Source organism: Oncorhynchus masou, unplaced genomic scaffold, assembly GCF_036934945.1.
Source record: "Oncorhynchus masou masou isolate Uvic2021 unplaced genomic scaffold, UVic_Omas_1.1 unplaced_scaffold_948, whole genome shotgun sequence".
Lineage (NCBI taxonomy): Eukaryota > Metazoa > Chordata > Actinopteri > Salmoniformes > Salmonidae > Oncorhynchus > Oncorhynchus masou.
Window position 1 is genome coordinate 181,280 of NW_027015975.1, and position 27,073 is coordinate 208,352.

The following is a 27,073-nucleotide window of genomic DNA, read 5'->3' on the forward strand; positions in this document are numbered from 1 at the left end:
TTAGAATAGGACTGATCTCTCATCAGGACTGAACTCTCCTCAGGTTAGAATAGGACTGATCTCTCCTCAGGTTAGAATAGGACTGATCTCTCCTCAGGACTGATCTCTCCTCAGGACTGATGTCTCCTCAGGTTAGAATAGGACTGATCTATCCTCAGGTTAGAATAGGACTGATCTCTCCTCAGGTTAGAATAGGACTGATCTCTCCTCAGGACTGATCTCTCCTCAGGTTAGAATAGGACTGATCTCTCCTCAGGTTAGAATAGGACTGATCTCTCCTCAGGACTGATCTCTCCTCAGGTTAGAATAGGACTGATCTCTCCTCAGGTTAGAATAGGACTGATCTATCCTCAGGTTAGAATAGGACTGATCTCTCCTCAGGTTAGAATAGGACTGATCTCTCCTCAGGACTGATCTCTCCTCAGGTTAGAATAGGACTGATCTCTCTCCTCAGGTTAGAATAGGACTGATCTCTCCTCAGGACTGATCTCTCCTCAGGTTAGAATAGGACTGATCTCTCCTCAGGTTAGAATAGGACTGATCTCTCCTCAGGTTAGAATAGGACTGATCTCTCCTCAGGTTGAATAGGACTGATCTCTCCTCAGGTTAGAATAGGACTGATCTCTCCTCAGGTTAGATAGGACTGATCTCTCCTCAGGTTAGAATAGGACTGATCTCTCCTCAGGTTAGAATAGGACTGATCTCTCCTCAGGTTAGAATAGGACTGATCTCTCCTCAGGTTAGGATAGGACTGATCTCTCCTCAGGTTAGAATAGGACTGATCTCTCCTCAGGACTGATCTCTCCTCAGGTTAGAATAGGACTGATCTCTCCTCAGGTTAGAATAGGACTGATCTCTCCTCAGATTAGAATAGGACTGATCTCTCCTCAGGACTGATCTCTCCTCAGCACTGATCTCTCCCCAGGACTGATGTCTCCTCAGGTTAGAATAGGACTGATCTCTCCTCAGCACTGATCTCTCCCCAGGACTGATGTCTCCTCAGGTTAGAATATGACTGATCTCTCCTCAGGTTAGAATAGGACTGATCTCTCCTCGGGTTAGAATAGGACTGATCTCTCATCAGGACTGAACTCTCCTCAGGTTAGAATAGGACTGATCTCTCCTCAGCACTGATCTCTCCCCAGGACTGATGTCTCCTCAGGTTAGAATAGGACTGATCTCTCCTCAGGTTAGAATATGACTGATCTCTCCTCAGGTTAGAATAGGACTGATCTCTCCTCAGGATAGAATAGGACTGATCTCTCCTCATGTTAGAATAGGACTGGTCTCTCCTCAGGACTGATCTCTCCTCAGAACTGATCTCTCCTCGGGTTAGAATAGGACTGATATCTCCTCAGGGCTGATCTCTCCTCAGGTTAGAATAGGAATGATCTCTCCCCAGAACTGATCTCTCCTCGGGTTAGAATAGGACGGATCTCTCCTCAGGTTAGAATAGGACTGATCTCTCCTCAGGTTAGGATAGGACTGATCTCTCCTCAGGTTAGAATAGGACTGATCTCTCCTCAAGACTGATCTCTCCTCAGGTTAGAATAGGACTGATCTCTCCTCTGGACTGATCTCTCCTCAGGTTAGAATAGGACTGATCTCTCCTCAGGACTGATCTCTCCTTAGGTTAGAATAGGACTGATCTCTCCTCAGGACTGATCTCCCCTCAGGTTAGAATAGGAATGATCTCTCCTCAGGTTAGAATAGAACTTATCTCTCCTCAGGTTAGAATAGGACTGATCTCTCCCCAGGACTGATCTCTCCTCTTGTTAGAATAGGACTGATCTCTCCTCAGGTTAGAATAGGATTGATCTCTCTTCACAGCTGATCTCTCCTCAGGACTGATCTTTTCTCTGGTTAAAATAGGACTGATCTCTCCTCAGGACTGATCTCTCATCAGGTTAGAATAGGACTGATCTCTCCTCATGTTAGAATAGGACAGGTCTCTCCTCAGGACTGATCTCTCTTCGGGTTAGAATAGGACTGATATCTCCTCAGGACTGATCTCTCCTCAGGTTAGAATAGGAATGATCTCTACTCAGAACTGATCTCTCCTCAGGTTAGAATAGGACGGATCTCTCCTCAGGTTAGAATAGGACTGATCTCTCCTCAGGTTAGAATAGGACTGATCTCTCCTCAGGTTAGAATAGGACTGATCTCTCCTCAGGACTGATCTCTCTTCAGGTTAGAATAGGACTGATCTCTCCTCTGGACTGATCTCTCCTCAGGTTAGAATAGGACTGATCTCTCCTCAGGACTGATCTCTCATCGGGTTAGAATAGGACTGATCTCTCCTCAGGATTGATCTCTCCTCAGGTTAGAATAAGACTGATCTCTCCTCAGGTTAGAATAGGACTGATCTCTCCTCAGGATTGATCTCTCCTCGGGTTAGAATAGGACTGATATCTCCTCAGGACTGATCTCTCCTCAGGTTAGAATAGGACTGATCTCTCCTCAGGACGGATCTCTCCTCAGGTTAGAATAGGACTGATCTCTCCTCTGGACTGATCTCTCCTCAGGTTAGAATAGGACTGATCTCTCCTCAGGACTGATCTCTCCTCAGGTTAGAATAGGACTGATCTCTCCTCAGGTCTGATCTCTCCTCAGGTTAGAATAGGACTGATCTCTCCTCAGGTTAGAATAGGACTGATCTCTCCTCAGGTCTGATCTCTCCTCAGGTTAGAATAGGACTGATCTCTCCTCAGGACTGATCTCTCCTCGGGTTAGAATAGGACTAATCTCTCCTCAGGTTAGAATAGGACTGATCTCTCCTCAGGATTGATCTCTCCTCAGGTTAGAATAGGACTGATCTCTCCTCAGCATTGATCTCTCCTCGGGTTTGAATAGGACTGATATCTCCTCAGGACTGATCTCTCCTCAGGACGGATCTCTCCTCAGAACTGATCTCTCCCCGGGTTAGAATAGGACTGATCTCTCCTCAGGTTGAATAGGACTGATCTCTCCTCAGGTTAGAATAGGACTGATCTCTCCTCAGGTTAGGATAGGACTGATCTCTCCTCAGGTTAGAATATGACTGATCTCTCCTCAGGTTAGAATAGGACTGATCTCTCCTAGAAAGGTCTGATCTCTCCTCAGGTTAGAATAGGACTGATCTCTCGTCGGGTTAGAGTAGGACTGATCTCTCCTCAGGATTGATCTCTCCTCGGGTTTGAATAGGACTGATCTCTCCTCAGGACTGATCTCTCCTCAGGACGGATCTCTCCTTAGAACTGATCTCTCCTCAGGTTAGGATAGGACTGATCTCTCCTCAGGTTAGAATAGGACTGATCTCTCCTCAGGACTGGTCTCTCCTCAGGTTAGAATAGGACTGATCTCTCCTCAGGTTAGAATAGGACTGATCTCTCCTCAGATTAGAATAGGACTGATCTCTCCTCAGGTTAGAATAGGACTGATCTCTCCTCAGGTTAGAATAGGACTGATCTCTCCTCAGGTCTGATCTCTCCTCAGGTTAGAATAGGACTGATCTCTCCTCAGGACTGATCTCTCCTCGGGTTAGAATAGGACTGATATCTCCTCAGGACTGATCTCTCCTCAGGACGGATCTCTCCTCAGAGGACTGATCTCTCCTCAGGTTAGAATAGGACTGATCTCTCCTCAGGTCTGATCTCTCGTCGGGTTAGAGTAGGACTGATGTCTCCTCAGGATTGATCTCTCCTCGGGTTTGAATAGGACTGATCTCTCCTCAGGATTGATCTCTCCTCGGGTTTGAATAGGACTGATCTCTCCTCAGGACTGATCTCTCCTCAGGACGGATCTCTCCTCAGAACTGATCTCTCCTCGGGTTAGAATAGGACTGATCTCTCCTCAGATTGAATAGGACTGATCTCTCCTCAGGTTAGAATAGGACTGATCTCTCCTCAGGTTAGGATAGGACTGATCTCTCCTCAGGTTAGAATAGGACTGATCTCTCCTCAGGACTGATCTCTCCTCAGGTTAGAATAGGACTGATCTCTCCTCAGGTTAGAATAGGACTGATCTCTCCTCAGATTAGAATAGGACTGATCTCTCCTCAGGACTGATCTCTCCTCAGCACTGATCTCTCCCCAGGACTGATGTCTCCTCAGGTTAGAATAGGACTGATCTCTCCTCAGCACTGATCTCTCCCCAGGACTGATGTCTCCTCAGGTTAGAATATGACTGATCTCTCCTCAGGTTAGAATATGACTGATCTCTCCTCAGGTTAGAATAGGACTGATCTCTCCCTCGGGTTAGAATAGGACTGATCTCTCATCAGGACTGAACTCTCCTCAGGTTTGAATAGGACTGATCTCTCCTCAGCACTGATCTCTCCCCAGGACTGATGTCTCCTCAGGTTAGAATAGGACTGATCTCTCCTCAGGTTAGAATATGACTGATCTCTCCTCAGGTTAGAATAGGACTGATCTCTCCTCGGGTTAGAATAGGACTGATCTCTCATCAGGACTGAACTCTCCTCAGGTTAGAATAGGACTGATCTCTCCTCAGGTTAGAATAGGACTGATCTCTCCTCAGGACTGATCTCTCCTCAGGACTGATGTCTCCTCAGGTTAGAATAGGACTGATCTATCCTCAGGTTAGAATAGGACTGATCTCTCCTCAGGTTAGAATAGGACTGATCTCTCCTCAGGACTGATCTTTCCTCAGGTTAGAATAGGACTGATCTCTCCTCAGGTTAGAATAGGACTGATCTCTCCTCAGGACTGATCTCTCCTCAGGTTAGAATAGGACTGATCTCTCCTCAGGTTAGAATAGGACTGATCTATCCTCAGGTTAGAATAGGACTGATCTCTCCTCAGGTTAGAATAGGACTGATCTCTCCTCAGGACTGATCTCTCCTCAGGTTAGAATAGGACTGATCTCTCCTCAGGTTAGAATAGGACTGATCTCTCCTCAGGTTAGAATAGGACTGATCTCTCCTCAGGTTAGGATAGGACTGATCTCTCCTCAGGACTGATCTCTCCTCAGGTTAGAATAGGACTGATCTCTCCTCAGGTTAGAATAGGACTGATCTCTCCTCAGATTAGAATAGGACTGATCTCTCCTCAGGACTGATCTCTCCTCAGCACTGATCTCTCCCCAGGACTGATGTCTCCTCAGGTTAGAATAGGACTGATCTCTCCTCAGCACTGATCTCTCCCCAGGACTGATGTCTCCTCAGGTTAGAATATGACTGATCTCTCCTCAGGTTAGAATATGACTGATCTCTCCTCAGGTTAGAATAGGACTGATCTCTCCTCGGGTTAGAATAGGACTGATCTCTCATCAGGACTGAACTCTCCTCAGGTTTGAATAGGACTGATCTCTCCTCAGCACTGATCTCTCCCCAGGACTGATGTCTCCTCAGGTTAGAATAGGACTGATCTCTCCTCAGGTTAGAATATGACTGATCTCTCCTCAGGTTAGAATAGGACTGATCTCTCCTCGGGTTAGAATAGGACTGATCTCTCATCAGGACTGAACTCTCCTCAGGTTAGAATAGGACTGATCTCTCCTCAGGTTAGAATAGGACTGATCTCTCCTCAGGACTGATCTCTCCTCAGGACTGATGTCTCCTCAGGTTAGAATAGGACTGATCTATCCTCAGGTTAGAATAGGACTGATCTCTCCTCAGGTTAGAATAGGACTGATCTCTCCTCAGGACTGATCTCTCCTCAGGTTAGAATAGGACTGATCTCTCCTCAGGTTAGAATAGGACTGATCTCTCCTCAGGACTGATCTCTCCTCAGGTTAGAATAGGACTGATCTCTCCTCAGGTTAGAATAGGACTGATCTATCCTCAGGTTAGAATAGGACTGATCTCTCCTCAGGTTAGAATAGGACTGATCTCTCCTCAGGACTGATCTCTCCTCAGGTTAGAATAGGACTGATCTCTCCTCAGGTTAGAATAGGACTGATCTCTCCTCAGGACTGATCTCTCCTCAGGTTAGAATAGGACTGATCTCTCCTCAGGTTAGAATAGGACTGATCTCTCCTCGGGTTAGAATAGGACTGATCTCTCCTCAGGTTGAATAGGACTGATCTCTCCTCAGGTTAGAATAGGACTGATCTCTCCTCAGGTTAGGATAGGACTGATCTCTCCTCAGGTTAGAATAGGACTGATCTCTCCTCAGGTTAGAATAGGACTGATCTCTCCTCAGGTTAGAATAGGACTGATCTCTCCTCAGGTTAGGATAGGACTGATCTCTCCTCAGGTTAGAATAGGACTGATCTCTCCTCAGGACTGATCTCTCCTCAGGTTAGAATAGGACTGATCTCTCCTCAGGTTAGAATAGGACTGATCTCTCCTCAGATTAGAATAGGACTGATCTCTCCTCAGGACTGATCTCTCCTCAGCACTGATCTCTCCCCAGGACTGATGTCTCCTCAGGTTAGAATAGGACTGATCTCTCCTCAGCACTGATCTCTCCCCAGGACTGATGTCTCCTCAGGTTAGAATATGACTGATCTCTCCTCAGGTTAGAATAGGACTGATCTCTCCTCGGGTTAGAATAGGACTGATCTCTCATCAGGACTGAACTCTCCTCAGGTTAGAATAGGACTGATCTCTCCTCAGCACTGATCTCTCCCCAGGACTGATGTCTCCTCAGGTTAGAATAGGACTGATCTCTCCTCAGATTAGAATATGACTGATCTCTCCTCAGGTTAGAATAGGACTGATCTCTCCTCAGGATAGAATAGGACTGATCTCTCCTCATGTTAGAATAGGACTGGTCTCTCCTCAGGACTGATCTCTCCTCAGAACTGATCTCTCCTCGGGTTAGAATAGGACTGATATCTCCTCAGGGCTGATCTCTCCTCAGGTTAGAATAGGAATGATCTCTCCCCAGAACTGATCTCTCCTCGGGTTAGAATAGGACGGATCTCTCCTCAGGTTAGAATAGGACTGATCTCTCCTCAGGTTAGGATAGGACTGATCTCTCCTCAGGTTAGAATAGGACTGATCTCTCCTCAAGACTGATCTCTCCTCAGGTTAGAATAGGACTGATCTCTCCTCTGGACTGATCTCTCCTCAGGTTAGAATAGGACTGATCTCTCCTCAGGACTGATCTCTCCTCAGGTTAGAATAGGACTGATCTCTCCTCAGGTTAGAATAGGACTGATCTCTCCTCAGATTAGAATAGGACTGATCTCTCCTCAGGTTAGAATAGGACTGATCTCTCCTCAGGTTAGAATAGGACTGATCTCTCCTCAGGTCTGATCTCTCCTCAGGTTAGAATAGGACTGATCTCTCCTCAGGACTGATCTCTCCTCGGGTTAGAATAGGACTGATATCTCCTCAGGACTGATCTCTCCTCAGGACGGATCTCTCCTCAGAACTGATCTCTCCTCAGGTTAGAATAGGACTGATCTCTCCTCAGGTCTGATCTCTCGTCGGGTTAGAGTAGGACTGATGTCTCCTCAGGATTGATCTCTCCTCGGGTTTGAATAGGACTGATCTCTCCTCAGGATTGATCTCTCCTCGGGTTTGAATAGGACTGATCTCTCCTCAGGACTGATCTCTCCTCAGGACGGATCTCTCCTCAGAACTGATCTCTCCTCGGGTTAGAATAGGACTGATCTCTCCTCAGATTGAATAGGACTGATCTCTCCTCAGGTTAGAATAGGACTGATCTCTCCTCAGGTTAGGATAGGACTGATCTCTCCTCAGGTTAGAATAGGACTGATCTCTCCTCAGGACTGATCTCTCCTCAGGTTAGAATAGGACTGATCTCTCCTCAGGTTAGAATAGGACTGATCTCTCCTCAGATTAGAATAGGACTGATCTCTCCTCAGGACTGATCTCTCCTCAGCACTGATCTCTCCCCAGGACTGATGTCTCCTCAGGTTAGAATAGGACTGATCTCTCCTCAGCACTGATCTCTCCCCAGGACTGATGTCTCCTCAGGTTAGAATAGGACTGATCTCTCCTCAGGTTAGAATATGACTGATCTCTCCTCAGGTTAGAATAGGACTGATCTCTCCTCAGGTTAGAATAGGACTGATCTCTCATCAGGACTGAACTCTCCTCAGGTTTGAATAGGACTGATCTCTCCTCAGCACTGATCTCTCCCCAGGACTGATGTCTCCTCAGGTTAGAATAGGACTGATCTCTCCTCAGGTTAGAATATGACTGATCTCTCCTCAGGTTAGAATAGGACTGATCTCTCCTCGGGTTAGAATAGGACTGATCTCTCATCAGGACTGAACTCTCCTCAGGTTAGAATAGGACTGATCTCTCCTCAGGTTAGAATAGGACTGATCTCTCCTCAGGACTGATCTCTCCTCAGGACTGATGTCTCCTCAGGTTAGAATAGGACTGATCTATCCTCAGGTTAGAATAGGACTGATCTCTCCTCAGGTTAGAATAGGACTGATCTCTCCTCAGGACTGATCTTTCCTCAGGTTAGAATAGGACTGATCTCTCCTCAGGTTAGAATAGGACTGATCTCTCCTCAGGACTGATCTCTCCTCAGGTTAGAATAGGACTGATCTCTCCTCAGGTTAGAATAGGACTGATCTCTCCTCAGGTTAGAATAGGACTGATCTATCCTCAGGTTAGAATAGGACTGATCTCTCCTCAGGTTAGAATAGGACTGATCTCTCCTCAGGACTGATCTCTCCTCAGGTTAGAATAGGACTGATCTCTCCTCAGGTTAGAATAGGACTGATCTCTCCTCAGGTTAGAATAGGACTGATCTCTCCTCAGGTTAGGATAGGACTGATCTCTCCTCAGGACTGATCTCTCCTCAGGTTAGAATAGGACTGATCTCTCCTCAGGTTAGAATAGGACTGATCTCTCCTCAGATTAGAATAGGACTGATCTCTCCTCAGGACTGATCTCTCCTCAGCACTGATCTCTCCCCAGGACTGATGTCTCCTCAGGTTAGAATAGGACTGATCTCTCCTCAGCACTGATCTCTCCCCAGGACTGATGTCTCCTCAGGTTAGAATATGACTGATCTCTCCTCAGGTTAGAATATGACTGATCTCTCCTCAGGTTAGAATAGGACTGATCTCTCCTCAGGTTAGAATAGGACTGATCTCTCATCAGGACTGAACTCTCCTCAGGTTTGAATAGGACTGATCTCTCCTCAGCACTGATCTCTCCCCAGGACTGATGTCTCCTCAGGTTAGAATAGGACTGATCTCTCCTCAGGTTAGAATATGACTGATCTCTCCTCAGGTTAGAATAGGACTGATCTCTCCTCGGGTTAGAATAGGACTGATCTCTCATCAGGACTGAACTCTCCTCAGGTTAGAATAGGACTGATCTCTCCTCAGGTTAGAATAGGACTGATCTCTCCTCAGGACTGATCTCTCCTCAGGACTGATGTCTCCTCAGGTTAGAATAGGACTGATCTATCCTCAGGTTAGAATAGGACTGATCTCTCCTCAGGTTAGAATAGGACTGATCTCTCCTCAGGACTGATCTCTCCTCAGGTTAGAATAGGACTGATCTCTCCTCAGGTTAGAATAGGACTGATCTCTCCTCAGGACTGATCTCTCCTCAGGTTAGAATAGGACTGATCTCTCCTCAGGTTAGAATAGGACTGATCTATCCTCAGGTTAGAATAGGACTGATCTCTCCTCAGGTTAGAATAGGACTGATCTCTCCTCAGGACTGATCTCTCCTCAGGTTAGAATAGAACTGATCTCTCCTCAGGTTAGAATAGGACTGATCTCTCCTCAGGACTGATCTCTCCTCAGGTTAGAATAGGACTGATCTCTCCTCAGCTTAGAATAGAACTGATCTCTCCTCAGGTTAGAATAGGACTGATCTCTCCCCAGGACTGATCTCTCCTCAGGTTAGAATAGGACTGATCTCTCCTCAGGTTAGGATAGGACTGATCTCTCCTCAGGTTAGAATAGGACTGATCTCTCCTCAGGTTAGAATAGGACTGATCTCTCCTCAGGTTAGAATAGGACTGATCTCTCCTCAGGTTAGGATAGGACTGATCTCTCCTCAGGTTAGAATAGGACTGATCTCTCCTCAGGACTGATCTCTCCTCAGGTTAGAATAGGACTGATCTCTCCTCAGGTTAGAATAGGACTGATCTCTCCTCAGATTAGAATAGGACTGATCTCTCCTCAGGACTGATCTCTCCTCAGCACTGATCTCTCCCCAGGACTGATGTCTCCTCAGGTTAGAATAGGACTGATCTCTCCTCAGCACTGATCTCTCCCCAGGACTGATGTCTCCTCAGGTTAGAATATGACTGATCTCTCCTCAGGTTAGAATAGGACTGATCTCTCCTCGGGTTAGAATAGGACTGATCTCTCATCAGGACTGATCTCTCCTCAGGTTAGAATAGGACTGATCTCTCCTCAGCACTGATCTCTCCCCAGGACTGATGTCTCCTCAGGTTAGAATAGGACTGATCTCTCCTCAGATTAGAATATGACTGATCTCTCCTCAGGTTAGAATAGGACTGATCTCTCCTCAGGATAGAATAGGACTGATCTCTCCTCATGTTAGAATAGGACTGGTCTCTCCTCAGGACTGATCTCTCCTCAGAACTGATCTCTCCTCGGGTTAGAATAGGACTGATATCTCCTCAGGGCTGATCTCTCCTCAGGTTAGAATAGGAATGATCTCTCCCCAGAACTGATCTCTCCTCGGGTTAGAATAGGACGGATCTCTCCTCAGGTTAGAATAGGACTGATCTCTCCTCAGGTTAGGATAGGACTGATCTCTCCTCAGGTTAGAATAGGACTGATCTCTCCTCAAGACTGATCTCTCCTCAGGTTAGAATAGGACTGATCTCTCCTCTGGACTGATCTCTCCTCAGGTTAGAATAGGACTGATCTCTCCTCAGGACTGATCTCTCCTTAGGTTAGAATAGGACTGATCTCTCCTCAGGACTGATCTCCCCTCAGGTTAGAATAGGACTGATCTCTCCTCAGGTTAGAATAGGACTGATCTCTCCCCAGGACTGATCTCTCCTCTTGTTAGAATAGGACTGATCTCTCCTCAGGTTAGAATAGGATTGATCTCTCTTCACAGCTGATCTCTCCTCAGGACTGATCTTTTCTCTGGTTAAAATAGGACTGATCTCTCCTCAGGACTGATCTCTCATCAGGTTAGAATAGGACTGATCTCTCCTCATGTTAGAATAGGACAGGTCTCTCCTCAGGACTGATCTCTCTTCGGGTTAGAATAGGACTGATATCTCCTCAGGACTGATCTCTCCTCAGATTAGAATAGGAATGATCTCTCCTCAGAACTGATCTCTCCTCAGGTTAGAATAGGACGGATCTCTCCTCAGGTTAGAATAGGACTGATCTCTCCTCAGGTTAGAATAGGACTGATCTCTCCTCAGGTTAGAATAGGACTGATCTCTCCTCAGGACTGATCTCTCTTCAGGTTAGAATAGGACTGATCTCTCCTCTGGACTGATCTCTCCTCAGGTTAGAATAGGACTGATCTCTCCTCAGGACTGATCTCTCATCGGGTTAGAATAGGACTGATCTCTCCTCAGGATTGATCTCTCCTCAGGTTAGAATAAGACTGATCTCTCCTCAGGTTAGAATAGGACTGATCTCTCCTCAGGATTGATCTCTCCTCGGGTTAGAATAGGACTGATATCTCCTCAGGACTGATCTCTCCTCAGGTTAGAATAGGACTGATCTCTCCTCAGGACGGATCTCTCCTCAGGTTAGAATAGGACTGATCTCTCCTCTGGACTGATCTCTCCTCAGGTTAGAATAGGACTGATCTCTCCTCAGGACTGATCTCTCCTCAGGTTAGAATAGGACTGATCTCTCCTCAGGTCTGATCTCTCCTCAGGTTAGAATAGGACTGATCTCTCCTCAGGTTAGAATAGGACTGATCTCTCCTCAGGTCTGATCTCTCCTCAGGTTAGAATAGGACTGATCTCTCCTCAGGACTGATCTCTCCTCGGGTTAGAATAGGACTAATCTCTCCTCAGGTTAGAATAGGACTGATCTCTCCTCAGGATTGATCTCTCCTCAGGTTAGAATAGGACTGATCTCTCCTCAGCATTGATCTCTCCTCGGGTTTGAATAGGACTGATATCTCCTCAGGACTGATCTCTCCTCAGGACGGATCTCTCCTCAGAACTGATCTCTCCCCGGGTTAGAATAGGACTGATCTCTCCTCAGGTTGAATAGGACTGATCTCTCCTCAGGTTAGAATAGGACTGATCTCTCCTCAGGTTAGGATAGGACTGATCTCTCCTCAGGTTAGAATAGGACTGATCTCTCCTCAGGACTGATCTCTCCTCAGGTTAGAATAGGACTGATCTCTCCTCAGGTTAGAATAGGACTGATCTCTCCTCAGGTTAGAATAGGACTGATCTCTCCTAAGGTCTGATCTCTCCTCAGGTTAGAATAGGACTGATCTCTCGTCGGGTTAGAGTAGGACTGATCTCTCCTCAGGATTGATCTCTCCTCGGGTTTGAATAGGACTGATCTCTCCTCAGGACTGATCTCTCCTCAGGACGGATCTCTCCTTAGAACTGATCTCTACTCGGGTTAGAATAGGACTGATCTCTCCTCAGGTTGAATAGGACTGATCTCTCCTCAGGTTAGAATAGGACTGATCTCTCCTCAGGTTAGAATAGGACTGATCTCTCCTCAGGACTGATCTCTCCTCAGGTTAGAATAGGACTGATCTCTCCTCAGGTTAGAATAGGACTGATCTATCCTCAGGTTAGAATAGGACTGATCTCTCCTCAGGTTAGAATAGGACTGATCTCTCCTCAGGACTGATCTCTCCTCAGGTTAGAATAGGACTGATCTATCCTCAGGTTAGAATAGGACTGATCTCTCCTCAGGACTGATCTCTCCTCAGGTTAGAATAGGACTGATCTCTCCTCAGGTTAGAATAGGACTGATCTCTCCTCAGGTTAGAATAGGACTGATCTCTCCTCAGGTTAGGATAGGACTGATCTCTCCTCAGGTTAGGATAGGACTGATCTCTCCTCAGGACTGATCTCTCCTCAGGTTAGAATAGGACTGATCTCTCCTCAGGTTAGAATTGGACTGATCTCTCCTCAGATTAGAATAGGACTGATCTCTCCTCAGGACTGATCTCTCCTCAGCACTGATCTCTCCCCAGGACTGATGTCTCCTCAGGTTAGAATAGGACTGATCTCTCCTCAGCACTGATCTCTCCCCAGGACTGATGTCTCCTCAGGTTAGAATATGACTGATCTCTCCTCGGGTTAGAATAGGACTGATCTCTCATCAGGTTAGAATAGGACTGATCTCTCCTCGGGTTAGAATAGGACTGATCTCTCATCAGGACTGAACTCTCCTCAGGTTAGAATAGGACTGATCTCTCCTCAGGTTAGAATAGGACTGATCTCTCCTCAGGACTGATCTCTCCTCAGGACTGATGTCTCCTCAGGTTAGAATAGGACTGATCTATCCTCAGGTTAGAATAGGACTGATCTCTCCTCAGGACTGATGTCTCCTCAGGTTAGAATAGGACTGATCTCTCCTCAGGTTAGAATAGGACTGATCTATCCTCAGGTTAGAATAGGACTGATCTCTCCTCAGGTTAGAATAGGACTGATCTCTCCTCAGGACTGATCTCTCCTCAGGTTAGAATAGGACTGATCTCTCCTCAGGACTGATCTCTCCTCAGCACTGATCTCTCCCCAGGACTGATGTCTCCTCAGGTTAGAATAGGACTGATCTCTCCTCAGCACTGATCTCTCCCCAGGACTGATGTCTCCTCAGGTTAGAATATGACTGATCTCTCCTCAGGTTAGAATATGACTGATCTCTCCTCAGGTTAGAATAGGACTGATCTCTCCTCGGGTTAGAATAGGACTGATCTCTCATCAGGACTGAACTCTCCTCAGGTTAGAATAGGACTGATCTCTCCTCAGGTTAGAATAGGACTGATCTCTCCTCGGGTTAGAATAGGACTGATCTCTCATCAGGACTGATCTCTCCTCAGATTAGAATAGGACTGATCTCTCCTCAGGACTGATCTCTCCTCAGGACTGATCTCTCCTCAGGACTGATGTCTCCTCAGGTTAGAATAGGACTGATCTATCCTCAGGTTAGAATAGGACTGATCTCTCCTCAGGTTAGAATAGGACTGATCTCTCCTCAGGACTGATCTCTCCTCAGGTTAGAATAGGACTGATCTCTCCTCAGGTTAGAATACGACTGATCTCTCCTCAGGACTGATCTCTCCTCAGGTTAGAATAGGACTGATCTCTCCTCAGGTTAGAATAGGACTGATCTCTCCTCAGGTTAGAATAGGACTGATCTATCCTCAGGTTAGAATAGGACTGATCTCTCCTCAGGTTAGAATAGGACTGATCTCTCCTCAGGACTGATCTCTCCTCAGGTTAGAATAGGACTGATCTCTCCTCAGGACTGATCTCTCCTCAGGTTAGAATAGGACTGATCTCTCCTCAGGTTAGAATAGGACTGATCTCTCCTCAGGACTGATCTCTCCTCAGGTTAGAATAGGACTGATCTCTCCTCAGGTTAGAATAGGACTGATCTATCCTCAGGTTAGAATAGGACTGATCTCTCCTCAGGTTAGAATAGGACTGATCTCTCCTCAGGACTGATCTCTCCTCAGGTTAGAATAGGACTGATCTATCCTCAGGTTAGAATAGGACTGATCTCTCCTCAGGACTGATCTCTCCTCAGGTTAGAATAGGACTGATCTCTCCTCAGGTTAGAATAGGACTGATCTCTCCTCAGGTTAGAATAGGACTGATCTCTCCTCAGGTTAGGCTAGGACTGATCTCTCCTCAGGTTAGGATAGGACTGATCTCTCCTCAGGACTGATCTCTCCTCAGGTTAGAATAGGACTGATCTCTCCTCAGGTTAGAATTGGACTGATCTCTCCTCAGATTAGAATAGGACTGATCTCTCCTCAGGACTGATCTCTCCTCAGCACTGATCTCTCCCCAGGACTGATGTCTCCTCAGGTTAGAATATGACTGATCTCTCCTCAGGTTAGAATATGACTGATCTCTCCTCAGGTTAGAATAGGACTGATCTCTCCTCGGGTTAGAATAGGACTGATCTCTCATCAGGTTAGAATAGGACTGATCTCTCCTCGGGTTAGAATAGGACTGATCTCTCATCAGGACTGAACTCTCCTCAGGTTAGAATAGGACTGATCTCTCCTCAGGTTAGAATAGGACTGATCTCTCCTCAGGACTGATCTCTCCTCAGGACTGATGTCTCCTCAGGTTAGAATAGGACTGATCTATCCTCAGGTTAGAATAGGACTGATCTCTCCTCAGGACTGATGTCTCCTCAGGTTAGAATAGGACTGATCTCTCCTCAGGTTAGAATAGGACTGATCTATCCTCAGGTTAGAATAGGACTGATCTCTCCTCAGGTTAGAATAGGACTGATCTCTCCTCAGGACTGATCTCTCCTCAGGTTAGAATAGGACTGATCTCTCCTCAGGACTGATCTCTCCTCAGCACTGATCTCTCCCCAGGACTGATGTCTCCTCAGGTTAGAATAGGACTGATCTCTCCTCAGCACTGATCTCTCCCCAGGACTGATGTCTCCTCAGGTTAGAATATGACTGATCTCTCCTCAGGTTAGAATATGACTGATCTCTCCTCAGGTTAGAATAGGACTGATCTCTCCTCGGGTTAGAATAGGACTGATCTCTCATCAGGTTAGAATAGGACTGATCTCTCCTCGGGTTAGAATAGGACTGATCTCTCATCAGGACTGAACTCTCCTCAGGTTAGAATAGGACTGATCTCTCCTCAGGTTAGAATAGGACTGATCTCTCCTCAGGACTGATCTCTCCTCAGGACTGATGTCTCCTCAGGTTAGAATAGGACTGATCTATCCTCAGGTTAGAATAGGACTGATCTCTCCTCAGGACTGATGTCTCCTCAGGTTAGAATAGGACTGATCTCTCCTCAGGTTAGAATAGGACTGATCTATCCTCAGGTTAGAATAGGACTGATCTCTCCTCAGGTTAGAATAGGTCTGATCTCTCCTCAGGACTGATCTCTCCTCAGGTTAGAATAGGACTGATCTCTCCTCAGGTTAGAATACGACTGATCTCTCCTCAGGACTGATCTCTCCTCAGGTTAGAATAGGACTGATCTCTCCTCAGGTTAGAATAGGACTGATCTCTCCTCAGGTTAGAATAGGACTGATCTCTCCTCAGGACTGATCTTTCCTCAGGTTAGAATATCCTCTGAGAAGATGAGTTACAGAGCTTTCAGAAAGTATTCAGATCCCTTGACTTATTCCACATTTTGCTGTTACCGCCTAAATTCTAAATGGATTCAATAGATGTCTTTTCTCACACATCTACACACAATAATGACAAAGTGAACATATGTTTTTCAAAATATTTTCACATGTATTGAAATGTACATAAGTATTCACACCCCTGAGTCAATACATGTTAGAACCACCTTGGGCAATGATTGCAGCTGGGAGTCTTTCTGGGTAAATCCCTGAGTCAATACATGTTCGAACCACCTTGGGCAGTGATTACAGCTGTGAGTCTTTCTGGGTAAGTCCCTGAGTCAATACATGTTAGAACCACCTTGGGCAGTGATACAGCTGTGAGTCTTTCTGGGTAAGTCCCTGAGTCAATACATGTTAGAACCACCTTGGGCAGTGATACAGCTGTGAGTCTTTCTGGGTAAGTCCCTGAGTCAATACATGTTAGAACCACCTTGGGCAGTGATACAGCTGTGAGTCTTTCTGGGTAAATCCCTGAGTCAATACATGTTAGAACCACCTTGGGCAGTGATACAGCTGTGAGTCTTTCTGGGTAAGTCCCTGAGTCAATACATGTTCGAACCACCTTGGGCAGTGATTACAGCTGTGAGTCTTTCTGGGTAAATCTAAAAGCTTTCTACTTCTGGATTGGACAATATTTTTGCACATTATTCTTTTTAAAATTCTTCAAGCTCTGTCAAGTTGGTTGTTGAACATTGGTTGTTGACAGCCATTTCCAAGTCTTGCCATAGATTTTCAAGCTGATTTAAGTCAAAACTGTAACGAGGCCCCTCAGGAACATTCACTGTCTTCTTGGTAAGCAACTCCAGTGTAGATCTGGCCTTGTGTTTTAGGTCGTTGGTAAGCATCTCCAGTGTAGATCTGGCCTTGTGTTTTAGGTCGTTGGTAAGCATCTCCAGTGTAGATCTGGCCTTGTGTTTTAGTTATTGTTCTGCTGAAAGGGGAATTCATCTCCCAGTGTCTGGTGGAAAGCAGACTGAACCAAGTTTTCCTCGAGGAGTTTACCTGTGCTTAGCTCTATTCTGTTTAATTTTATCCTTAAACATAAACTCCCTTGTCCTTGCCAATGATAGGAATACCCATAACATGATGCAGCCACCACCATGCTGGACAATATGAAGACTGGTCCTCAGTGGATTTGCCCCAAACATAACACTTTGTATCCAACACATAAAGTTAATTTCTTCGACAAACATTTTTCAGTTTTACTTTAGTTCCTTATTGCAACAAGAAGAATGTTTTAGAATATTTATCATTATGTACAGGCTTCCTTCTTTTCACTCTGTCATTTAGATTAGTATTGTGGAGTAACTACCATGTTGTTGATCCATCCTCAGTTCTATCACAGCCATTAAACTCTGTAACTGTTTTAAAGTCACCATTGGCCTCATGTTGAGCGGTTTCCTGAGTTAAGAAGGACGTCTGTATCTGTGCCCTTGAGCAAGGCACTTCACCCTCATTTTCTCCAGGAGCGCTGCACTCCGACGGCTGACCTTGTAAAACAACACATTTCACTGCACCTTTCTGGTGTATGTGACAATAAAACAATATTATTATTTATTTTGTAGTCTGAGTGTGTTGACACACCATCTGAGGGACCTTACAGATAATTGTACGTGTGGGGGTACAGAGAAGAGCTAGTCATTCATAAATCATGGGGAGGCAGGTAGCCTAGTGGTTAGAGCGTTGGACTAGTAATCAGCAGGTAGCCTAGTGGTTAGAGTGTTGGACCAGTAACCAGCAGGTAGCCTAGTGGTTAGAGCGTTGGACTAGTAACTAGCAGGTAGCCTAGTGGTTAGAGCGTTGGACTAGTAACCAGCAGGCAGCCTAGTGGTTAGAGCGTTGGCCTAGTAACCAGCAGGTAGCCTAGTGGTTAGAGCGTTGGACTAGTAACCAGCAGGTAGCCTAGTGGTTAGAGCGTTGGACTAGTAACCAGCAGGTAGCCTAGTGGTTAGAGCGTTGGACTAGTAACCGTAAGGTAGCCTAGTGGTTAGAGCATTGGACTAGTAACCAGCAGGTAGCCTAGTGGTTAGAGCGTTGGACTAGTAACCAGCAGGCAGCCTAGTGGTTAGAGCGCTGGACTAGTAACCAGCAGGTAGCCTAGTGGTTAGAGCGTTGGACTAGTAACCAGCAGGTAGCCTAGTGGTTAGAGCGTTGGACTAGTAACCAGCAGGTAGCCTAGTGGTTAGAGCGTTGGACTAGTAACCAGCAGGGTAACCTAGTGGTTAGAGCGTTGGCCTAGTAACCAGCAGGTAGCCTAGTGGTTAGAGCGTTGGACTAGTAACCAGCAGGTAGCCTAGTGGTTAGAGCGTTGGACTAGTAACCAGCAGGTAGCCTAGTGGTTACAGCGTTGGACTAGTAACCAGCAGATAGCCTAGTGGTTAGAGCGTTGGACTAGTAACTGAAAGGTTGCAAGTTCAAACCCCCGAGCTGATAAGGTACAAATGTGTCGTTCTGCCCCTGAACAAGGCAGTTAACCCACCGTTCCCCTGAACAAGGCAGTTAACCCACCGTTCCCCTGAACAAGGCAGTTAACCCACCGTTCCCCTGAACAAGGCAGTTAACCCACCGTTCCCCTGAGCAAGGCAGTTAACCCACCGTTCCCCTGAGCAAGGCAGTTAACCCACTGTTCCCCTGAACAAGGCAGTTAACCCACCGTTCCCCTGAACAAGGCAGTTAACCCACCGTTCCCCTGAACAAGGCAGTTAACCCACCGTTCCCCTGAACAAGGCAGTTAACCCACCGTTCCCCTGAACAAGGCAGTTAACCCACCGTTCCCCTGAACAAGGCAGTTCACCCACTGTTCCCCTGAACAAGGCAGTTAACCCACCGTTCCCCTGAACAAGGCAGTTAACCCACCGTTCCCCTGAACAAGGCAGTTAACCCACTGTTCCCCTGAACAAGGCAGTTAACCCACCGTTCCCCTGAACAAGGCAGTTAACCCACCGTTCCCCTGAACAAGGCAGTTAACCCACTGTTCCCTGAACAAGGCAGTTAACCCACTGTTCCCCTGAACAAGGCAGTTAACCCACCGTTCCCCTGAACAAGGCAGTTAACCCACTGTTCCCCTGAACAAGGCAGTTAACCCACCGTTCCCCTGAACAAGGCAGTTAACCCCCTGTTCCCCTGAACAAGGCAGTTAACCCACTGTTCCCCTGAACAAGGCAGTTAACCCACTGTTCCCCTGAACAAGGCAGTTAACCCACCGTTCCCCTGAACAAGGCAGTTAACCCACTGTTCCCCTGAACAAGGCAGTTAACCCACCGTTCCCCTGAACAAGGCAGTTAACCCACCGTTCCCCTGAACAAGGCAGTTAACCCACCGTTCCCCTGAACAAGGCAGTTAACCCACCGTTCCCCTGAACAAGGCAGTTAACCCGCCGTTCCCCTGAACAAGGCAGTTAACCCACTGTTCCCCTGAACAAGGCAGTTAACCCACTGTTCCCCTGAACAAGGCAGTTAACCCACTGTTCCCCTGAACAAGGCAGTTAACCCACCGTTCCCCTGAACAAGGCAGTTAACCCACTGTTCCCCTGAACAAGGCTGTTAACCCACTGTTCCCCTGAACAAGGCAGTTAACCCACCGTTCCCCTGAACAAGGCAGTTAACCCACCGTTCCCCTGAACAAGGCAGTTAACCCACCGTTCCCCTGAACAAGGCAGTTAACCCACTGTTCCCCTGAACAAGGCAGTTAACCCACTGTTCCCCTGAACAAGGCAGTTAACCCACCGTTCCCCTGAACAAGGCAGTTAACCCACTGTTCCCCTGAACAAGGCTGTTAACCCACTGTTCCCCTGAACAAGGCAGTTAACCCACCGTTCCCCTGAACAAGGCAGTTAACCCACCGTTCCCCTGAACAAGGCAGTTAACCCACCGTTCCCCTGAACAAGGCAGTTAACCCACCGTTCCCCTGAACAAGGCAGTTAACCCACCGTTCCCCTGAACAAGGCAGTTAACCCACCGTTCCCCTGAACAAGGCAGTTAACCCACCGTTCCCTGAACAAGGCAGTTAACCCACCGTTCCCCTGAACAAGGCAGTTAACCCACCGTTCCCCTGAACAAGGCAGTTAACCCACTGTTCCCCTGAACAAGGCAGTTAACCCACTGTTCCCCTGAACAAGGCAGTTAACCCACCGTTCCCTGAACAAGGCAGTTAACCCACTGTTCCCCTGAACAAGGCTGTTAACCCACTGTTCCCCTGAACAAGGCAGTTAACCCACCGTTCCCTGAACAAGGCAGTTAACCCACCGTTCCCTGAACAAGGCAGTTAACCCACCGTTCCCCTGAACAAGGCAGTTAACCCACCGTTCCCCTGAACAAGGCAGTTAACCCACTGTTCCCCTGAACAAGGCAGTTAACCCACTGTTCCCCTGAACAAGGCAGTTAACCCACCGTTCCCCTGAACAAGGCAGTTAACCCACTGTTCCCCTGAACAAGGCTGTTAACCCACTGTTCCCCTGAACAAGGCAGTTAACCCACCGTTCCCCTGAACAAGGCAGTTAACCCACCGTTCCCCTGAACAAGGCAGTTAACCCACCGTTCCCCTGAACAAGGCAGTTAACCCACCGTTCCCCTGAACAAGGCAGTTAACCCCCGTTCCCCTGAACAAGGCAGTTAACCCCCTGTTCCCCTGAACAAGGCAGTTAACCCACTGTTCCCCTGAACAAGGCAGTTAACCCACTGTTCCCCTGAACAAGGCAGTTAACCCACTGTTCCCCTGAACAAGGCAGTTAACCCCCTGTTCCCCAGTAGGCCGTCATTGAAAATAAGAATGTGTACTTAACTGGTTAGTTAAATAAAATAATTCATAAATCATGTTGAACACTATCATTGAACACAGAGTGAGTCCATGCAGTTTATTATGTGACTTGTTAAGCAACATTTTGACTCCTGAACGTATTTAGGCTCCTTGACATGACAAAGAGGTTGAATACTTATTGACTCAATACATTTCAGCTTTTCATTTTGAATTGACATTATGGGGTATAGTGTGTAGGCCAGTGACACAAATCTGGATTTCATCCATTTTAATCAAATGTTTAATTCATAACAAAATGTGTAAAAAGTCCCGGGGTGTGAATCCTTTCTGAAGGTGTCCATGAACGTCCTCTTCCATACAGGTGTATATCATATACGACAGGTATATATCATATACAACTGGTATATATCATATACGACAGGTGTATATCATATACGACAGGTGTATATCATATACGACAGGTGTATATCATATACAACTGGTATATATCATATACGACAGGTGTATATCATATACGACAGGTGTATATCATATACGACAGGTATATATCATATACGACAGGTGTATATCATATACGACAGGTGTATATCATATACAACTGGTATATATCATATACGACAGGTGTATATCATATACGACAGGTGTATATCATGTACGACAGGTGTATATCATATACAACTGGTATATATCATATACGACAGGTGTATATCATATACGACAGGTGTATATCATATACAACTGGTATATATCATATACGACAGGTATATATCATATACGACGGGTATATATCATATACGACGGGTATATATCATATACGACGGGTGTATATCATATACGACGGGTGTATATCATATACGACGGGTGTATATCATATACGACGGGTGTATATCATATACGACGGGTGTATATCATATACGACGGGTGTATATCATATACGACAGGTATATATCATATACGACGGGTGTATATCATATACGACGGGTATATATCATATACGACGGGTGTATATCATATACGATGGGTGTATATCATATACGACGGGTGTATATCATATACGACGGGTGTATATCATATACGACGGGTGTATATCATATACGACGGGTGTATATCATATACGACGGGTGTATATCATATACGACGGGTACACATCATATACGACAGGTATACATCATATACGACAGGTATACGACAGGTATACATCATATACGACAGGTACACATCATATACGACAGGTATACATCATATACGACAGGTACACATCATATACGACAGGTATACATCATATACGACAGGTATACGACAGGTATACATCATATACGACAGGTACACATCATATACGACAGGTATATATCATATACGACAGGTATACATCATATACGACAGGTATATATCATATACGACAGGTATACATCATATATGACAGGTATATATCATATATGACAGGTATACATCATATACGACAGGTATACGACAGGTACACATCATATACGACAGGTATATATCATATACGACAGGTATACATCATATACGACAGGTATACATCATATACGACAGGTATACGACAGGTATACATCATATACGACAGGTACACATCATATACGACAGGTATATATCATATACGACAGGTATACATCATATACGACAGGTATATATCATATACGACAGGTATACATCATATATGACAGGTATATATCATATATGACAGGTATACATCATATACGACAGGTATACATCATATACGACAGGTATACATCATATACGACAGGTATACATCATATATGACAGGTATACATCATATATGACAGGTATATATCATATATGACAGGTATACATCATATACGACAGGTATACATCATATACGACAGGTATACATCATATATGACAGGTATACATCATATACGACAGGTATATATCATATACAACAGGTATACATCATATACAATGCAGATGCTATTATTTATCATCTACCGTTTAGCAAGTCTCCTCCATCTCACAACATCTTGTTTGTGTGTTTGTCTCTGCAGCTCTCCTGTGGTGCTGTTCCCGGTAGCGGCATGGTCTACGCCCAATCAACAGACACCATCAAGCCCTCCCTCCTGCCCCTCCTCTCCCCCTCCTTTACCCTCCCCATGACCTTTAACTTCTCAGACAGGGGCAACGCCAGTTCAGCGACACCCTCCATCTGGAACCACGACGCCCTCTCCTCTTCCTCCTCCTCCTCTTCCCCCTCCGGCCTCCAGAACACCACCCAGGTGTGGTATGAACTCACCTCAGCGGAGGTGGCTGTTCTGGGGCTGGTGTTCAGTCTCCTGTGGTTGGTGTCCATCCTGGGTAATGTTCTAGTGTGTGTAGTGATCCACCGTAGCAGAAGGAGTCAGTCCACTACGAACTACTTTGTGGTGTCCATGGCCTGTGCCGACCTGTTGCTGTCGCTGGGCTGTGCTCCCTTCATCCTCCTCCAGGTGACCTGCGGGGGCTGGCCTCTCAGCGCTGCTGCCTGTAAGGCTGTTCGTTACCTGCAGCACCTGTGTCCTGGTGTCCAGGTGTATGTTCTGCTGTCCATCTGTGTGGACCGGTTCTACACCATCGTGTACCCACTGAGCTTCAAGGTGTCCAGGGAGAAAGCGAAGAGGATGATCCTGGCCTCCTGGATGTTGGACGCCGCTTTCGTCTCTCCCTGTCTTTTCTTCTACGGCTCGGAGGCGGCGGCGGGGGACGGGGGAGGGCACTGTGACTTCTTCCTGCCGGCGGGAAGCTGGGATGGCGTTCTGTACGGTTCCGTCCACCTGCTCCTGGGGTTCCTGGTCCCAGCTGTCCTCATCGTGTGGTTCTACCAGCGTGTGGTCCACTACATCTGGAGGATCGGCGCCGATGGACACACGGTCAGGAGAACCATGAACATCGTCCCCAGGACTAAAGTGAAGACCATCAAGATGTTTCTCATGCTGAACGTGGTGTTCCTCCTCACCTGGACTCCCTTCTACGTGGTCCAGGTGTGGCACCCTAGCGAGGCCCCGGGCCCCAGCAGACAGGGGGCTCTGGTGTTCTGCTGTGTGGTCTGGGTGTCGTTCAGCTCCGCCGCCTCGAAACCCTCGCTCTATTCCGTCTACAACGCTAACTTCAGACGCGGCATGAGGGAGACCTTCTGCACGTCCTCTATGAAGTGTTACCGTAGCAATGCCTACACCATCACCGCCAGCTCCCGCATGGCCAAGAGTAACTACGTGGGCGTGGTGGATATCCCCGTGGCGACCAAGACGACGCTCACCAAAGACTCCGTCTACGACACGTTTGACCGCGAGGCCAAGGAGAAGAAGCTGGCCTGGCCAATCAGAGCCAACCCTCCCAACACCTTCGTCTGACGGGAGGGGAGGGAGACAGGGTTTAACTATCGCCGCTTCATTTCTGAGGATGATGTGTATCGTTGTAGAGGACAGTATCTGGGGTGCTGAAACACCGTCTTTAGTGGAACAGATGAGACCTGACGCTGACTTCCAGAGAGAGGGAAGGTGTGCACATTGGGTTGAATCAGCAGCTGGATTCCACATCTGTCTGCTACAGTCTGTTAACATGTCTATGGTTCTGAATCCCCTGTCTGTCTGTTAACATGTCTATGGTTCTGAATCCCCTGTCTGTCTGCTACAGTCTGTTAACATGTCTATAGTTCTGAATCCCCTGTCTGTCTGCTACAGTCTGTTAACATGTCTATAGTTCTGAATCCCCTGTCTGTCTGCTACAGTCTGTTAACATGTCTATAGTTCTGAATCCCCTGTCTGTCTGCTACAGTCTGTTAACATGTCTATAGTTCTGAATCCCCTGTCTGTCTGTTAACATGTCTATAGTTCTGAATCCCCTGTCTGTCTGCTACAGTCTGTTAACATGTCTATAGTTCTGAATCCCCTGTCTGTCTGTTAACATGTCTATAGTTCTGAATCCCCTGTCTGTCTGTTAACATGTCTATAGTTCTGAATCCCCTGTCTGTCTGCTACAGTCTGTTAACATGTCTATGGTTCTGAATCCCCTGTCTGTCTGCTACAGTCTGTTAACATGTCTATAGTTCTGAATCCCCTGTCTGTCTGCTACAGTCTGTTAACATGTCTATGGTTCTGAATCCCCTGTCTGTCTGCTACAGTCTGTTAACATGTCTATGGTTCTGAATCCCCTGTCTGTCTGCTACAGTCTGTTAACATGTCTATAGTTCTGAATCCCCTGTCTGTCTGCTACAGTCTGTTAACATGTCTATGGTTCTGAATCCCCTGTCTGTCTGCTACAGTCTGTTAACATGTCTATGGTTCTGAATCCCCTGTCTGTCTGCTAACATGTCTATAGTTCTGAATCGCCTGTCTGTCTGCTACAGTCTGTTAACATGTCTATGGTTCTGAATCCCCTGTCTGTCTGCTACAGTCTGTTAACATGTCTATAGTTCTGAATCCCCTGTCTGTCTGTTACAGTCTGTTAACATGTCTATGGTTCTGAATCCCCTGTCTGTCTGCTACAGTCTGTTAACATGTCTATGGTTCTGAATCCCCTGTCTGTCTGCTACAGTCTGTTAACATGTCTATGGTTCTGAATCCCCTGTCTGTCTGTTAACATGTCTATGGTTCTGAATCCCCTGTCTGTCTGCTACAGTCTGTTAACATGTCTATGGTTCTGAATCCCCTGTCTGTCTGCTACAGTCTGTTAACATGTCTATGGTTCTGAATCCCCTGTCTGTCTGCTACAGTCTGTTAACATGTCTATGGTTCTGAATCCCCTGTCTGTCTGCTACAGTCTGTTAACATGTCTATGGTTCTGAATCCCCTGTCTGTCTGCTAACATGTCTATAGTTCTGAATCCCCTGTCTGTCTGCTACAGTCTGTTAACATGTCTATAGTTCTGAATCCCCTGTCTGTCTGCTACAGTCTGTTAACATGTCTATGGTTCTGAATCCCCTGTCTGTCTGTTAACATGTCTATGGTTCTGAATCCCCTGTCTGTCTGCTACAGTCTGTTAACATGTCTATGGTTCTGAATCCCCTGTCTGTCTGCTACAGTCTGTTAACATGTCTATGGTTCTGAATCCCCTGTCTGTCTGTTAACATGTCTATGGTTCTGAATCCCCTGTCTGTCTGCTACAGTCTGTTAACATGTCTATAGTTCTGAATCCCCTGTCTGTCTGCTACAGTCTGCTATCATGTCTATGGTTCTGAATCCCCTGTCTGTCTGTTAACATGTCTATAGTTCTGAATCCCCTGTCTGTCTGTTAACATGTCTATGGTTCTGAATCCCCTGTCTGTCTGCTACAGTCTGTTAACATGTCTATAGTTCTGAATCCCCTGTCTGTCTGCTACAGTCTGTTAACATGTCTATAGTTCTGAATCCCCTGTCTGTCTGCTACAGTCTGTTAACATGTCTATAGTTCTGAATCCCCTGTCTGTCTGTTAACATGTCTATAGTTCTGAATCCCCTGTCTGTCTGTTTACATGTCTATAGTTCTGAATCCCCTGTCTGTCTGCTACAGTCTGTTAACATGTCTATGGTTCTGAATCCCCTGTCTGTCTGCTACAGTCTGCTATCATGTCTATAGTTCTGAATCCCCTGTCTGTCTGCTACAGTCTGTTAACATGTCTATAGTTCTGAATCCCCTGTCTGTCTGCTAACATGTCTATAGTTCTGAATCCCCTGTCTGTCTGCTACAGTCTGTTAACATGTATATGGTTCTGAATCCCCTGTCTGTCTTCTACAGTCTGTTAACATGTCTATAGTTCTGAATCCCCTGTCTGTCTGCTACAGTCTGTTAACATGTCTATGGTTCTGAATCCCCTGTCTGTCTGCTACAGTCTGTTAACATGTCTATGGTTCTGAATCCCCTGTCTGTCTGCTACAGTCTGTTAACATGTCTATGGTTCTGAATCCCCTGTCTGTCTGCTAACATGTCTATAGTTCTGAATCCCCTGTCTGTCTGCTACAGTCTGTTAACATGTCTATGGTTCTGAATCCCCTGTCTGTCTGCCAACATGTCTATAGTTCTGAATCCCCTGTCTGTCTGCTACAGTCTGTTAACATGTCTATAGTTCTGAATCCCCTGTCTGTCTGCTAACATGTCTATGGTTCTGAATCCCCTG

General features: G+C 46.4%; 1 protein-coding gene across 1 annotated transcript in view; it reads left to right on the top strand.

Moving 5' to 3' along the window:
* Nucleotides 1-24,332, top strand: part of LOC135538369 (probable G-protein coupled receptor 19) — a 49,806-nt gene extending 25,474 nt beyond the window's left edge. Inside the window, exon 2 of the mRNA XM_064964281.1 lies at nt 22,995-24,332. Within this exon, the coding sequence (XP_064820353.1) occupies nt 23,025-24,332 (1,308 nt within the window). The 5' untranslated portion in view covers nt 22,995-23,024. The remainder of the gene's footprint in view (nt 1-22,994) is intronic.
* Nucleotides 24,333-27,073: the final 2,741 nt, after the last annotated feature.